The following is a 17958-nucleotide window of genomic DNA, read 5'->3' as shown; positions in this document are numbered from 1 at the left end:
ATTTAATGTTTCCTTTGACCTTTGTTCTAAGCAGGTAATGGTCCGAGTATACACAAAGACTGTTGACTATGAATTAATTGCACTGTTTTTAAACAGCCTATTCTTATTTTTTAAGATCAAGTGAGATAATGAATGTAAAGCACTTTGCAAACCTTAAAGTGCTATATAAATGTGAGTTATTATTTTTAATAAGCTGTAGTTGGTTTCCCTTTTTTGATATCATTCGTAGTACTTGCCATTTTTAGTGCCTTTCAACTCACTTAAAGAAAGTATTCATGATGACATAGATATGAACATTTTAAATAATCTATAGATTTTTGGATTCTTTCATTTTTTGATTACCAGGCTGTATTTCCAACAATTTTTACTGTCTTCTCTACTTGATGTCTTATGGAAATCACTCAATATCAAGGTATGGTGGCTTAGCTTAGGGGATTATACCAAGCTCTTCCTAGAACTTTTCCGCTTCTTCATTCTTTCAATGGACATTGGTCCAATGTTGCATCCATGTGATGCAGTTATCTTCACGGCAGTTTGTTTGCTTACATAAACTTACCATGAACACTATAGTATGATATGACAAGAGTCATGAAATGATATTTCTTATTGCCTTTATGGAACAGTGGATAGAGGATCTGGAGTCAGAAAGACCTGAGTTCAAACCTACTCTCAGACACTTAATAGCTTTATGATCCTGGGCAAGTCATTTAACCTCAGCTTGCTTAAGTTTCCTTTTCTGGAAAATGAGGATGGGAATAGCACCTACCTTTCCAGGTTGTTTTGAGGATCAAATGGAATAATCATTGTAAAGCATAGTGCTAGGCGCATAGTAAGAGCTATATAAATATTAGCTATTATTGTTATTGTTATTATTTCCTCCCCTAGTGGTGGTGGGTTCTGGGGAAAGGAGACCTCCAGCTCTAGTCCCTAAAAGGGGACAACGCTGAAGCTCCCCTCCCTCATGTCATGGAGAAAAAAATCAGCATGCTAAGGCAGGAGTATTAGCAGAGGCCTTCATCTGCCTGGGCATTCATTAGGAATACCAAGTTGATAAAGGGCAGAGTTGATGGGGCAGGAGCTTTGGTGTCATCAGTTACCTCCTTGGATACTTGGTATTATGGGGACATTGGTAAGGTAAGGGAGATACAGACTTTCTGTGTGAAAATAGGACCTAGGGGAGTCAGCTTCCAGGTGAGGAGGGCACCTAGGAGCAATTATGGCCAGGGCACCCACATAGACATCTCATTTTGTAGAAACATCATCTAATATGATACCCTAAAATAGGTGCTTGGGTGAATGATGCTACACTGCAGGTCTGTATCTTGAAATTAACAACCACCCATCAGAACACATAGCCTTTTGGCATATTTAATGTTTCTGGTCATTTTATGTTTAGATTTGCTAGTTAATAACTGTTGGACAAAAACGCCTGGGAAAATTGGAAAGCAGTTTGGTAGAAACTAAATATAGAACAACATTTCACACTGTATACCAAGATAAGATCAAAATGGGTACATAGTTAAGACATAAAGGATGATACCATAAGCAAGTTAGAGGATTGTGAAATAGTTTACCTGGCAGATCTTTGGATAAAGGAAGAATTTATGGCAAAACAACAGATAGAGAGAATTATGGGATGTAAAATGGATAATATTGATTACATTAAATTAAAAGGGTTTTACACAAACAAAACCAACGCAGACAAGATTACAAAGAAAGTTAAAAACTGAGAAAAAAATTTATAGCAAGTTTCTCTGATAAAGATCTCATTTCTCAATTATATGAAAACTGAGTCAAAGTTATAAGAATATGAGTCATTCCTCAATTGATAAATGGTCAAAGGAATTAAACAAGCAGTTTTCAGACAAGTCAAATCTATTTCTAGTCATATGAAAAAATGCTCTGAATCACTGTTGATTAGAGAAATTAAAATTAAAACAGCTCTGAGGTACTACCTCACAATTATCAGATTGGCTAATATGACAAAAAAGGAAAATGACAAATGTTGGAGGGGATGTGGGAAATTGGGACACTAATTCATTGTTGGTGGAGATGTGAACTGATCCAACCCTTCTGGAGAGAAATTTGGAACTATGCCCAAAGGCTATAAAATTGTGCATATCATTTGATCCATTACTAGGTCTTTGTCCCAAAGAGATGAAAAAAGGACCTATATGTACAAAAATATTTTTGTCAGCTTTTTGTGATGGCCAAGAATTGGAAACTAAAGGGATGTCCATCAACTGGGGAATGGCTAAAAAAATTGTGGTATATGATTATGATGGAATACTATTGTGCTATGAGAAACAGTGAGCAGGATGCTTTCAGAAAAACCTGGCAAGACTTACGTGAATTGATGCAAAATGAAGAGAGCAAAACCAAGAGAATAATGTACATGATAAAACAATATTGTATGATGATCAACTTTGAATGACTTAGCTATCCTCAGCAATACAATAATCTAAGACAATTCCAGAGGACTCATGATGGAAAATGCTATTCACTGGCAGAGAAAGAAGTGCTGGATTCTGAGTGCAGATTGAAGCATTTTTTTTAAACTTTATTTATTTTTCTTAATGTTTTTTGGTGGGGTTTATGTTTTCTTTTACAACATTACTAATATAGAAATATGTTTTTCTTGACTGCACATGTAAAATCTATGTCAAATTGCTTCCCTTCTCAGGGAGGGGAAAGGTGAATGAGAAAGGGAGAGGATTTGGAACTCAGTTTTTTAAAAAAATGTTAAAAATTGTTTTCACATGTAATTAAAAAAAAGGTAAAAAATTAAAATTTTAAAATGATGAAACCATCGCAGCAAAAAAAAAAAAGATTTGCCAGTTCAGCTCTCAAAAGGTTGCATTTTTTCCCTTTGGTATTTTTTCTACTTCTAAGTTTCACTACTAGTAGTTTACAGTAAGTACCCTGATTCGTGTACTTAAATGTTTTGAAGCACAAGGTGCATGCCTTATTTGAATGTTCTACTCATTATTTATAAAAACTGAATTTGTTAAAAATGCTAAGTGGAGCAAACATTCATAAATCTTGTATTTAAAGATGATACTGTAGAGCAAACTTAAATACCTACCTATAAATCACGACCTTTCTCACTTAATCCATAACTGTTATCAATCACAATTTAAGCTAACCCAGGATTTATTCCCAGATTTTGATTTTGATTTTTTTTTCTAACTCACAGCGAATCATATTTTGGGGTCACTTTCCTACCAGAACTGGTGCATGATTTCAAGGATTTGTTTAGTCCTTCTTGGCTGCCAGCTTTAGCTGAAGGTTATCACTCTTGTGACTACCCTTTCTCGCTCACAGGTTTTATTTTCCCTGAGCTTATTTTCTTTTCCAGAAGAATCTGAAGTAATCCCAGTGTCTCTGCCAGTCAGAGGTAACTGTAATCCTTTGATCTCTTTCTGTATATAGTTAATGTGTGTGTGGGTCCCGAGTTTCCTGTACCCTAAGGATAATATAAAATTAGGGCAGGAAAGTGAGCAAATTCTGCACTGGGATCAGTTTATTAGTTCCCTAGTGCCACTCTCATTGACTAGACTCTAGGTGTTGCCTGCAAAGGTGTGCATGAAGCTGGGGCCAGGTGTACCAGCACATCCTGGGCAAGTAGTCTCATCGGTCCGTCCTATGATAGTGTGATTTTTTCATTCCAGTACTTACCCATTCTGCTCAACTTGTTCTGCTTGGCTGGATTCCTAGGCTTGGTCCCTTTCAGCCACTCCTGTCTTATGGCCACCTATATCCCAGGTTGATAAAAAAAAATCAAAAAAAGAGAGAGAAAAATTTTAAAACCCAGAATTTAAACAAGATTTAAAAAAAAATAGTAACCACCAATAACATGTAAAAACAATTTTTAACACTTGTGGTGTTTTTTGGTTTTGATTTCCAAATTCAATCCTTCCCTTTCTCTCTCTTCCCCATCTGAGACAATAAGCAATCTGATATAGGTTATGCATGTGCAATCATATAAACTATATTTCCATATTAGTCATTTTGTGGAAGAAAACTTGAATGAAAAAAAATGAAAGAAGAAAAGAAAGTGAAAAATAGCATGATTTGATCTGCATCCAAACTCCATCAATTCTTTCTCTGGAGGTGGATAGTTTTTTTCATCATGAGTCCTTTGGAATTTTCTTGGCTCATTGTATTGCTGAATATAGCTAAGTCATTCAGAGTTGATTGTGATGTAATACTGCTGTTTGTGTGCCCACTGTTCTCCTGGTTCTGCTCACTTCATTCTGCATCAGTTCATGTTAAGTACAACAAATTGTCTTGCTTGTCATTTCACAATAATATTCCATTACAATCATATACCACAACTTGTTCAGCCATTCCTGAATTGATAGACATCCCCTTAATTTCCAATTCTTGGGTACCACAAAAAGAACTTCTATAAATACTCTTGTACAAATAGGTCCTCCCCACCCCCTGCCTTTTTTATTTCTTTGGGATACAGACCTAGTAGTGGTATTGCTGGGTCAAAGGATATGCACAATTTTATAGCCCTTTGGGCCTAGTTCCAAATTGCTCTCCAGAAGGGTTGGATAAGTTCCCAACTTCACGAACAGTGCATTAGTGTCCCAGTTTTCCCACATCCCTTCCAATATTTATCATTTTGCTTTTCTGTTGTATTAGCCAATCTGATAGGTGTGAGGTGGTACCTCAGTTATTTTAAATTGCATTTCTCTAATCAAAAGTGATTTAGAACACTTTTTCATCTGTTTAGATACTTAGATCTATAGATCTTAGATCTATCTTTCTTTGTCTGAAAACTGCCTGTTCAAATTATGCAAGATTTTAAAACAAATTTAAATTTGCTTCTTGACAGAGTATTTATTAATAAGTTCATGACTAAGCTATGGCCCTAGGATATGGAAGAGAGAGCTTGAGGTTGGGGTTGGATTGGTGCTGAGGACAATCTAGTGAAGTTCACTGCTATAAGAAATATTGAGTGGGGATATACTTCAGGGATGATATTGACTAGGCCATGTAAAATCAGGAAATCAAGTTTGTTGGGTTTTTTTCGGAGGGGGGGAGGTGGGTCCAGATCTGTGATACTTAACAATGACAAAATCCCCTCTACCAATTTAGATCAGCAACTGTTTATTCTGCAACTTAGAGTGTTGCTTATAACACTGAGAGGTTGTGACTTGCCCAGGGTCACATTTTCATTATGTGTCTGAAATGGGACTTGAATCCAGGTCTGCCTGATTAAGTCTGGTCCTCTCTCTACTGTCTCACAACTATGAGAGATGACTTGTTACCTTGAAGTACCAGGTTTTTAAAGACTTTAAAAATTGTTACTACTCTTATTTCATATATTTTTCAAAGATCACATTAAAACAATTTTATTATAAGATAGGATCAACTAGAAATAACTTTTTTTGTTGTTCTTTTGTTTTAGTCATATCTGACTCTTTTTGACCTCATTTGGGATTTTCTTAGCAAAGATACTGGAGTGATTTGCCATTTCCTTCTCCAGCTCATTTTATAGATGAGGAAACTGAGGCAGACAGGGTGAAATGACTTGCGCAGGGTCAAACAGCTAGTGTCTGAAGTCAGATTTGAACTCAGGTCCTTCCGACTTCAGGCCTGGTGCTCTATCCACTGCACCACCTAGCTGCCTTTAGAAATAACTGTAGGTCATCTAATCCAATGCTCTCGTTTAGTTTACTTATGAATTTGAAATTAAATAATTTTGTTGCTCTCATTTTCATAAGGGCTCCATGAGGTTTCCTGATGAGAGGTTCACCTTATGTGTGTAGATTTCCTAGGGGATAAAAATACTTAAATATGTGAACATTTCAGTGAAGCCTAAAATACAATTTGTCATCTAGTAATCACAGTTTCACTTTCTTCTTTTTCCTCCTCTATTTTTTAAACTAATGCACCAAAGCATATAATGAGTTAAGCCTGCCTTTCGTCTGTATAGCTTATGGTTAAGAAAAAGATTATATTTGAACTATTGTGCCCTTGCATTTAATTTTTAATATTTTTGCTCTTATTTTTAATACATCTCTACTGCATTCAGGGAAAGATATTTCTCCCATAGGTCATTTAGCACTTGTAAATTTCCGATTAACTAGGAGCTGAAAAGTGGGGGGAGTTGTCTGCTGCCCTACAAAGATAAGATATTCAAACTTTAAGTGGTGCTTTCATTAATTCTAATAATTTTTCTCATCTGCACTGACAATTTTTTCAGCTTTGCAAATTACAAATTATATAAATAAGTCCCATAAAATAATCAGAATTAAAATAAAGCCAATTAATTTATGTAAAGTTATGATTTTTACATCTCAGATGCAGAAAGTGGGTTTGAAAAGGGCAGAATTGATGTCATTTCATCACTTAAAATGCTTTTTAGAATCATCTTATCTAAGACATTAGATAAGTTAAGATAAAACTTCATATTCTTGACGCCATGAAGACAGAACACTTTCTCCACAAACCTAAATTGGAAATAAGACAAAGAGGAGAAGATATTTCTTTATAGTGGGTCCCTGGATCCTTTTCAATCAACTATATCTTCAGTTGGCTGGTCCTCAGGCACGAATAAGCAGGAGAGTTCTCTTTGGGAACTAGTACAGCATTGTATAATGTAATAAAAAAGTATGAGGGCACACATGAAGTTCTCCCATCTGTGAACTCAAAATTGAAAACTCAAACTTGATTAGTTGGGAAATTTTGAAAACGAAATGTTACTAAAAATTGTTGTAAAGCAGGGGGAAATAAAATGAAATCTCATGTGTTTGACAGTGAAAGCTTTAGAGACCAATAATAAATATACTAATATGAGAAATATGTATATATATGTGTATATAATATTATTACATATTTATCTTTAGTTATTTGTCTCCAGGGAGACCAAGATGCTTTTACCAGCTTTAAAATTATAGTAATACTTTCAAATACTCTGTGAGTTAAGTAAGCTATTGACATATACACATATGTATGTGTCCCATGGCTCAAAAAAATAAAGTCACCAGATTGCCTCTGGTAATCTTATTTTTTGGTCTGATAAATAGCTGATTTGTTCTGCCTTTTATTCCTTGGGGCCTTGATGGCCCTGCTGTGCTCTGACCTGTATTAGGAAAAGGGCCAGATCAGATTAAAAGTGTTCCAGAAGCCATAGGAGATTTACTTATATGAAGAGCACATAGTGTGGCGTTGGTGTGGCAAAAAGAGCAATGATTCTGGTTCAGAATCCCACCTCTGACACTTATAACCTGTATAACCTTAGGGAAATTGTTTCATCTCTCTAGACTTCAGTTTTCTTGTCTCTAAAAGCTGGGCTAGATGGCCTCTGGTTACCTTCAAGTTCCAAATCTGTGATCCTATCAAAGGGAGCTTGAATAGTGGTTTGTAGAGATTTGTCTAGAGAGAAGACAGCACACAACATCCCCATCCCCATCTCATACAGCTCCCTTTTATGTGCTGTCTTCCCTCATCAGAGTGGAAGCTCTTTGAAGGCAAGGGCTGTCTTTCTTTTTTGCTTCTGTTTGTATCCCAGTGTTTAGCCCTGCCTCATGGTAAGTTCTTAATAAATGAATGCTTGTTGACTTGACATCCTAGCTTGGCCTAAAATTTTATAGAGGAACTAGAGTCAAAAGGGAAATTCTGATGACCCATTACAAATGATTCCAATGTGGAAGAAAAGAGGGAGTAGTCTCAAGATACTGGTAAGTGTACAAAGTGAACTCTTCAGCCAACTTAGATTTAATAGGCCTCTTGTAAGAATGTCAGGAGCTCTAGCATCCTGACCAAGATAGGGCTTTGCAATAAATGGTAAGCAGCTAAGTGACGTAGTGAATAAAGTGTTGAATCTGGAACCAGGAAGGCCTAAATTCAAATCTGGCCCCAGACACTTTCTAGTTTTGTGATCCTGGGCAAGTCATTTCACCCTATTTGCCTCAATTTCCTCATCTGTAAAATGAGCTGGAGATGGAAATGACAAACCACTCCACCATCTTAGTGAAGAAAATCCCAGATGGGGTTATGAAGAGTCAGACAACTGAACAACAAAAACAACTTTTTGAAATAATGTTGGGAGCCAAAGGACATCAAAAAAGGAATAAGAATGGTATTCAGGGCAGATAGGAAAATAACATACAGCCAAGAAAACACAGAACTACACAGCTCCTCTTTTGCTTTTGTTTTCTCTACCAAGGAGAATGGCTTTTAGAATTTAAAACAAAAAGAATTAAGAGGGGATTGAAAGGTAAAGAAGGTAAAGAAAGAAAGATCACCTAAGTGCTGTCAATGAGTTCCTGCCACAAGGTCTGGATAACCTAGGTAAGGCATCTTTCTTTCTTTCTTTCTTTCTTTCTTTCTTTCTTTCTTTCTTTCTTTCTTTCTTTCTTTCTTTCTTTCTTTCTTTCTTTCTCTCTTTCTTTCTCTCTCTCTTTCTCTCTCTCTTTCTCTCTCTCTTTCTCTCTTTCTTTCTTTCGCAATTGAGATTAAGTGACTTGCCCAGGGTCACACAGCTAGTAAGTGTCAAGTGTCTGGTCTGAGGCTGGATTTGAACTTGGGTCCTCCTGACTTTAGAGCCAGTTGTCTATCCACTGTGCCACCTAGCTGCCCCACTTAGATAAGGTGTGGAAAAAACTTACAGAATGATAGCTGAATTCATCCAGTGATATTTGAAAAGTTGTGGAGAATAGCAAAGGTATCACAGGATTAGAGACATGTAATTGGTTCACTGATTTTTATTATTTTTTCTTTCTTAAATGTTTTATTGGTACTTGATTTTTTGGATACCATTATAACTTTGCAGCCCTTCCTGTAGAATAGAAACCTTTCTTGTAAAAAAGAAGTAGAATTAAGCAAAACAAACCAACTCATTGGCCATTTTTCACAACATATGTTTCAGTTGGCTGCCATAGTTTACCACCTCTTTGCTGACAACTATGAATGTGACTATAATTAACACAAAGTAGAAGGCAGTAGCAGAAGGCATCAGAAAGCAACACCTGATAATTTATTGCTTAAAAGGTACACATTTAAAGCATAAAGATACATGCAGATGCTTCTGATTAGCCGTAGGATCAAGTATAACTCCCTCTGTCATTTAAAACTCTTCATAACCTGATTTAAATCTATCTATCCAATTTTCTTTCCTACTACTACTCTGTACACACTCTGTAGCTCAGCGTACTTGCTGATTTTTACCCAGTATTCTTCATCTCTGTGCCTTTGCACAGGCTGGCTGGTCCTCGTGCCAGGAATGCCCCCCTTTGTCACTTCCAAATCTTAGAATCATTGTGTTATTTCAAGACTCCGCTCAGATTCTGGCTTCTGCAAGATGTCTTTCTCATGTGCTCCTTCCTACTTTCCCTTCTAAGGTTTCCTTCCATGTACTCTCATATAGATATCTCGTCTGAATCTATTTATGTACATGATAGCTCCTTCATTAGAATGTAGAGCTTGATAAAATCAGCCCCATGTCATCCACAACCGAGAGCATTAGCAGGCCCTTACCGTCTACAGGGATCGAATTCTTTGATCTTGACGCTGCACTGGATCTCAGCCATCGCAGTGGCAAATACCTTTGGCAAATACATCTGCTTGTTTTCTGCCTGGCCTAATGTTTATTATCAGAGAATGACTGATCAGCGTTGTTTCTATTGTTACATCTTCCAAGGAATTTTGAATACTTTGCTTTAAAAGAGCTTGGCCAGCTGCTTTTTGTTCTACTGAATCAAATGCTTTTTCATATCGTTGGTCAGTAAGCACAATGGGATCTTGTATTCTCTACATCTTTTAGTTCATTGTGAGATGGTAAAGATAAGATACTTGTGAAAGCTTGCTTGTCCCCTGCTTATTCAAAGATGACCTTGAGTTGTGTATCTATGACTGTTGTACAGCTGTTGTATTTATGGGAGGGAAAGCGCATAGGTCAGGGTTCATTGATTTCTCAGTAAACTTTTTAAAAGTGTTAACAAGTTCTGAGATTTTTTACATAGGTTTTGCTGTGTTCTTCAGATAACTTGTATATTTGTCTTATAATTGTATCAGCTCCAGCAAGGACCTCCTCTATGTGTACTTGTTCAATCTTTGCTCTCTGTAGTGCCATTCTCCTTTGTTTATAAGGCCTCAGTGACTGTGATGCACCTCCTCCTCCTATTTTTATCCTTGAATGCCCTTGGGATGACTTTGCTTAGTTGGCTGTCTTGCCAAGCTTTCTTTTAAAGTAATTTTACCCTCTACTGCTTCTCTTTGCATTATGACACAATATTGTTCATAATTGTCCATCTACCTCCTTTTTAAGATTTTACAGATGAATTTACATTCTAAGTCAGTGTTGCCTTTGGCAGCTCTCTCTCTTTTTGGCAAATCAGATATTTGCTAAGGTACTTTTTGTGATCTTTTGGTCTTCTTGTTGAGGCGATTAATTACCGTAGTTAAATATAGTTAAATAGTTAATATTTCACTATAAACAAATAGTTAAATATTAAATTATCATAGCAAGAATCAATATATACATATATGTATATAACTATATTATCATATAGGTATACACATATATACATATATGTATATAACTATATTATCATATAGGTATACACATACATATAATATATAATTATAGCCAGTCAGTATATTCGTATATGTATGCATAACATGTGTGTATCAACACTATCTATAGTAATGTATGTATGTTTATACATGTAAACATATATACACAACCAATATTATTAATGAAATTATTATAGTTGGTTTTGATATATGTGCATCCTATAAAAGCTTATCCATCATGTGGTGAGGTACTTAGGCTGTTCTTTGAGAACATTTTGCTGGTTGCATCAGCCCCCCCCTAGAATATTGCAGAGCCTTATGTAAGGTAAGTGTAATTGCTCAAAAAGAGTTTAGCCTAACCGTTCACAAAGGTTCTGCATGATGTCATCCTCAAATAGGAATATCAGTGTGATCTCAACAATCACAGGTAAGTCCTCTTTCATTTGGACTCTGAATCTCCTCTGTCACTATATTGAATGCCTTTGGCAAAAATGGACCTCTCTGTTTTCTATATCACGTGATATGTATGACCAGAGAGTCTGAGAAAAAGTTTATGTTTGTTTCAGGGAATCTTGAATAATTTTGACTTTTGATTGAGAGACACCCTGTTGGAAGAGAGCCTTTAAAGTGGTGTTTTATTCTACTAAACCAAATGTGTGTGTGTTTCTTTTAAATAAGGAAGATACAGTAGGCACAATGGAATCTTATACAATCTATATCTTTTAGTTAATTGTGTGATAGTGAAGATGCAGTATACTCCAAAATATCATTTGCAAAAGCCTGCCTTTTCCATACTTATACCTGCAATGAGGAGGCTCTCCATATGTATGTATAAATGATACTCATAAAATTTTATATAAATGAGAAAGGAGACATATTATACAGTAATTGTTGAGATATTTGGTTACCTTTTGGGGGGGGAAGGCATGTAAAAAATTCAGTATTTTCCCAAGCTTTTTGATATCTTTCCCACCTTCAGAAATTGTATCGCTGTTAGCATTAAACTCCTTGATTTATGATCAAATTGATTTTTTCCCATCTTCTTTCTCTTTAGTGCCATTGTTCCTCCTTTATAAGTCCATCTAGAGCAGTAATGTTAAAGTCTTAAGTGTAATGTTTACTGTCATTAGTGGTGAAAAAAAAAAGCTTTTTATTAAAATCATTGCAAATATTTTCTCTTTTCTTCTGGGTTTTTTTTTTAATCTTCCTTCCATTTTCATACTTAAAAACCCTTGGGATTGCTTTGCCCAGTTGGTTATTTTTTTCCCATGCTTTCTTTAAATTGGTTTTACCCTCCATTGCTTTTCTGTTTTATGGGGTGATACTGCTTGTAATTTTCCATCATCCTTCTCTGTAATATTTTACAAATAATTTTATATTCTAATCAAGTATTAACTTTGGCTGCCATCTGTCTCTACTTTGTAAATAAGTTAAGTGTTTGTTAACTAAGACACTTTTTAGATGTTTTTGATCTTATTGTTACGACAATTGATTTACATCAATTAAAGTTCTATATGAAATTAACATTGTCTTTTTCTTTTCTTCTGTCTGTAATTTATTTTTCATTGTTAATTGCTTATTTGAATAGGTCAAAGTTGAGTTGTTTCATTTACACCTCAATTAAGAAAAATTGTAAGTTTTTACCTCCCGTTCTCCTGTTACATCTCTAGGATAAACCTTTTTCTTCCTTCTTATTCTTTTTTCTCTTTCTGCCTTCTTTATTTCCTTCCTTTTTTTCTTTCCTGCTATGAGTTTTTCTTTGTCCCCTCATTGACCATTAGAGATGGTAGTCTTTCTGAAGGGAAGATAGTAAATTCTTCTTTCAGAATGTAAGGATTTGTTCATCATTTGGCCCTTTCAAGTTTACTGTATTTGTTTATCCTTCTTTTCTCTTGATTCTGGCATTTATTTTCCAAAGAATTTATTCAGTTCTGCTTCTCCTACCAGAAATGTTTTGAAAGCATTCTATTCAAGGTCCTTTTTCTCCTTTTTTATGATTTATCTCCACCTTGTTAAGGCTAAGTTATTCTTGGGTATAGGCCTTTTGGTATATAATGCTTCACTAATTTCTTTCTTTTCTTGTTTTGTTCTATAATTCTATGTGATTTTGACTGGAGTTCCTTGGTATGTGATTTGTTTCCCACTGGCTATATAGATTACAGAATCAAACTGTTCATAACTGTTAGAGCCAGATGACAAATTGAAAATAGAATGCACATATTACAGCACCAAGTACAATCCCAAATGTTATCTTCCCATAAGTGGGACTGCTAAACCTGGAGTTTCCAGGTGAAACATATACATATATGTTCTGGGTTAAATAAATACATTCTTTCTGGATGTTTGCAGTGTGTGTATACATGTAAATATATATATATATATATATATATATCTGTGTAAATATTCATATGTGTATATATACACATGTATATATAGCATATTTATATAAAAATAAATACACATGTATATAAATAAACATATGCTATATAAAATATGCATATGTAAACATACACACATTCATGCATATGTATAAATATACATATTATAGACATTGAGAAAGAATGTGTTCATTTAACCTGGAAACTTTGGAGTTATGTTAGTTAGCATCTTAAAAAAAATAAAAAACCAAACCCAACCCTGTACTGATTGGAGGAGAGAGAGAGAGAGAGAGAGAGAGAGAGAGAGAGAGAGAGAGAGAGAAAGAAACAGAAGATAATGATGAATTCTTCAATCAGTTATGCTTGACTTCAATTCCTAGAAAATTCCATATTGCATTTTTAAAGGTATATGAGCAGATGGAAGGGAAGTGATGAGCATGATGGCCAAAACCAATTTCATCAAGAAAAAGTTAATCTAGACTACTCTCATTTTCTTTTTCAACTGAGTATCTAAACTTATAGATCAGAGAAATATGATATAATTTATATTCCTGGATATTAGCAAGTCATTTGGCAAAGTTGACAAGACAGAGAGATGTAGGTTAGGTGGAAACACTTAAATGGATTTGGTTTTGGTGGAATGACTAAAGAGCATCATTAATGGATTATTGTCTCTACTAAAGCGCCATAAGACTACATTTTTTACTCTGTTTTGTTCAAAAATTTCATCAGTGGTTTAGATGAAGGCATGTATGGTAAGCTTTATCAAATTTACAGATGATACAAAGCTAAGATGGTTAGCTTATATGTTGGAAGGCAGAATCAGGACCCCAGAAGTTTTTAAAAAGCTTGAGCAATGGACTGAATATAATTTGCTAAAGCTGAATAGGGACATGTGTCAGGTATTACAGTTTGGTTCAAAAAGTTACCAAAGTAGAGAATAGGGAGACTTAGCAAAGGAATGATGAATTTGAAAAAGACCTGGAACATTTTGTGGACTAAAAGTTAAATTTGTGTCAGCATTGTGATATAGGGTCCAAATAAGCACAGTGTGCAGAATGAGTAGGGTGGCATAGTAGGAAGACCACTGAATTTGTAATAAAAGGACCTAGATTTGAATCTCAGTCCTGTGTGACTTTGGCATATCTCTTAACCTTTCTGTGTTTATTTCCTCATCTTTAAAGTAAAGAGCTTCGAGTATCTTGTTGTTATTCAGTTGTTTTCAGTTGTGTCTGACTCTCCATGACTCCATTTGGGGTTTTCTTGGCAAAGATACTGAAGTAGTTTGCCATTTCCTCCTTCAGTTCATTTTATGCATGAGAAAACTGAGGCAAACAGGGTTAAGTGACTTCCTAGGGGCATAGATGTAGTCAATGTCTGAGGCTGGATTTGAAATCAGGAAGGTGAGTCTTCCTGACTAGGTCCAGCACTCTGTCCACTGCACCAGCTAGCTACCCTAGACTATATTAGTGTTTCTTAATAATTTTTATTGTTCAAAACCTATAGACATTCTTCTCAGAATAATGTTTTTAAATGCATAAAATAAAATGTATAGGATTATAAAGGAAACCTTGAAATTCAGTTATCAAATTAAAAAAAACAACAACTAAATTCACAAACCTCAAGTTAAGAACTCATGGTCTAGATGATCCCTAAGTGATCTTATATATCTGTCTCCTGAAATCTTTGTCACACTGTACTATGGTCAGACCGTTTTTGCAGTATGCAATTTAGTCATAGGCATCATATTTGTAGGAAAGTCATCATAGCCTTGTGGCCTTTGACTTTCAGGAAACCATGATTTCTGACACAGACATGCCTGAAAAAAAATAGATTTTGTCAAGATTACAGTTCTTTTAGTGTTTTTTGTGCCCAAGACCTTGGACAGCTTACATTAAACCCAGATAGAAAAGATTTCCCCACAGACATATACAGCATAGGGAAACAAATATGAGTACAAAGGGACAGCTGCCCAAGAAATCAGACCTCCAAAAGTTTTGCTTTGCCACCGTAACACTTTACCTGGTTCTATTGTTGTCCCTCCTTCCAATACATACATAATCTGACTGTGCAGTACACTTGGTGGGCAGATATGCATATGTTAATGCTGAATGATGGAATTGAAGTTGGATGACGATAGGAGCAACAGTATACCTTGAACATTTACAGTGATGGAGCCTGACTTCCTCTCCCCTTGTATCTTATAATAAGTGTGAGAACTTTTATATTAGTTGTTGAAGATTGTGTTGATGTAAAACCCATAGAAGGTAGTGATGATGAAGCTCAGTTTCAGTTTCAGCCTAATGCTATCTATTTGGACTATACTATCTGAGCTTACTTATTGGAGAAGGGGTGCTTATAGCATTGACAAGTATGCTAAGCATATCAGGATGGTGAAGGGACTCAACCATGCTGCATCAGGATTGACTGAAGAAACTAGGGATTTTTAGATCAGGGGAAAAAAAGAGTTAGAGGGAGGACATAGTATTTTGAAGTGTTCTTATATGTAAGAGGGATTAATTAGGTGCGTGCTACTTGGCCCCCAAACAAGGAGCAGTGGGTAAAAGTTGCAGACAGATAGGTTTTTGCTTTTGTATGATGAATAATTCCCTGCTGTTAGAGCTGTCCAGAAATGTTACAGGCTGCTTCAGGGGGCAATTCCCAATTGATGGCAATCTTTAAATGGAGCTTGCATGACCTTGCATTTTTGTAGGTAGGGGAGTTCAGTTATGGACAAGATGGACTAGATACCCTCTGAGGTCATGATTCTAAGTTTCTATGACACTCTCAATTCAACTGGTTATTTATAATAGTCGATGTAAGCTAGCACCAGCTAGATGCTGCAGTGGATAGAGCACCAGGCCTGACCTTGTAACCACCTGCACAGTGAGGTGCAGAATCAAATATAGTCTTTTATCTGGTCTTTCCCTTTCTACCTTTCCAGTCTTCTTGCTCCTTATTTCTTTCCATGCACTCTGTGATACAGTGACACTGGCCCGCTTGTAGTTCCTCAAACATAACACTTCACCTCCCATCTTTGTGCCTTTGCATTGGCTATCCTTCATGAAATTGCCATCCGATCACTTCCATCTCTTAGAGTTCTTGGCATCCTGTGAGATGAAGCTCAGTTTCAGTTTCAGCCTAAAGCTATCTATTTGGACTATGCTATCTGAGCTTACTTATTGGAGAACGGGTGCTTATAGCATTGACAAGTATGCTAAGCATATCAGGATGATGAAGGGACTCAACCATGCTGCGTCAGGTTCTTCTCAGGTTTGAAAGTTCTTAGGCTGCTCTGTATTACAGCCCAGACACACATCTGGGAAGATTATAAGTCTCAGCTGATGATGTAAACAAAAGTTGGCTTGATATGCCTCATCAAGGAGTTACTGATCTACTCAGCAAGCAGAGCCACTACTCTACTCTCCTTCCTGTGGCTGTCCACATCTCTCCTCTAGATGTGCTTCCCAAGGCAGCCCGTAGCACTTTTGGATAGCTAACTGTTAGAAAGGTTTTTTTCCTTCTGTAGCATTTCCTCTGGGTTCACACTTCCAAGCCCATGCTTCTAAGAAGGTGGCTGACTAGTATTAGTGTTTCCCCTTAGGATTCTAAGGATTAGAAGTTGTGGTATGTGAATGTAATGGAATACTATTGTGCTATAAGAAATGATGAGCAAGCAGACTTCAAAAAAACTTGGAAAGACTTACATGAACTGATACAGAGTGAAATGAACAGAACCAGGAAAACATTGTATGCAGTAACAGCCACATCATGGGATGACTGACTTTGATAGACTTGGCTCTTCACAGCAATGCAAGGATCTAAGACAACTCCAAAAGATTCATGATGAAAATTGCTGTCTACTCCCAGAGAATGAAATATGCAATCTGAATGCAGATGGAAGCATACTATTTGCTCTTCTTTTCCTTTGTTGTTTTGTTTTATTGCTTCATTCTCGTGGTTCCTCCCATTAGTTCTAATTGTTCTTTACATCATGACTAATGGGAAAATATGCTTAACATGAAGGTATATATAGAGCCTATGTTGAATTGTACGCCATTTCAGGGCAGGGTGGGGGGAGAACAAGCAGGAGGGGGAGAAAATTTAAAACTCAAAATCTTATAGAAGTGAATGTTGAAAACTAAAAATAAATAAATTTAATTTAATTTTAATTAAAAAAAACGGATTCTAAGGGTTGGGAAGTCTAGTACTATTGTTTATACCCTATCTGCTTTTCAATATCAATATCAATGGATTAGTTGATATCTTCCTAGTATCAATTAACAATATCAGTTTACAAAGAAATATTTTCTGAGAAGGTATAATAAGGACAGAAGTTAGTAAAACATTCCCCTCCCTTCATCTATAAAATGATGGAGATGAGCTAGAACACCTCTAAGGCTACTTCTAGCTCTAAATCTATTGCTCTGTGTCGTGAAGATCAGTAAAAGCTATCTAACAAAATATTTCGATGACTCTCAAGGTCCTAGACCCATGTTAAGCTATTATAGCCTTGCTCTGACCTCTGTGCTGAGGGTTGCTAAAAAGAAGGGTAGCTAATGATGGCTTTTTGCCTGAATTATGAGCAGTTTTTAACATATTAAAAAGACCCTTGTTGCTTATGTTGGGTGTTTATAAGTAGCAACTTTCAGGATAATCCTTTCTCAAAATAATTACTAATACATCATTTATTCTTTTGCTGGTTCTGGGCATAGGACTGCTCTGATGGCTACATGAGCAAAACACATTTCCAGACTAGAAACGGGACTTCTGTGACTGAACAGCTCTTTCCTCAAGCTGAAGTGAGTACTTTAAAATACATTTTTTTTTCCTTTAGTGGAAGGGAAAGGAGGAGCCAGTTCAGCAACTGTTCTGCAACTTATAGTCTTAGGGAGTTGTCTAGGGCACTGATCTAGGCTTATACAGCTAGTATGTACACACACACACACACACACACACACACACACACAAGTATTTCCTCTCTGTGGATATGTGTACCAATGCTGACCACAGTTTCTCAAATAATAGATCTCTTAATGAGTTTCTA

At 36.0% G+C, this 17958-nt stretch overlaps 1 protein-coding gene across 5 annotated transcripts in view; it reads left to right on the top strand.

The window, feature by feature from the left end:
* The window catches only part of ATG10 (autophagy related 10), a 301997-nt gene that overhangs the window by 65931 nt on the left and 218108 nt on the right, over window positions 1-17958 (top strand). For 4 of the 5 annotated variants that reach the window (XM_021007812.2, XM_021007792.2, XM_078153143.1 and 1 more), the window contains one exon: window positions 17627-17713. The exons of the other annotated variant lie outside the window; for it this stretch is intronic. In XM_021007812.2, coding sequence (XP_020863471.1) covers window positions 17645-17713 — 69 coding nt within the window. In that variant the 5' untranslated portion in view covers window positions 17627-17644. The remainder of the gene's footprint in view (window positions 1-17626; window positions 17714-17958) is intronic. 5 annotated transcript variants of the gene reach the window in all.

Source organism: Phascolarctos cinereus, unplaced genomic scaffold (assembly GCF_003287225.1).
Source record: "Phascolarctos cinereus isolate Bilbo 61053 unplaced genomic scaffold, phaCin_HiC Scaffold_4;HRSCAF=312, whole genome shotgun sequence".
NCBI classification, from domain to species: Eukaryota; Metazoa; Chordata; class Mammalia; order Diprotodontia; family Phascolarctidae; genus Phascolarctos; species Phascolarctos cinereus.
Note: the sequence above shows the minus strand (reverse complement) of the source record. Positions and strands in the feature narration are given on the sequence as shown.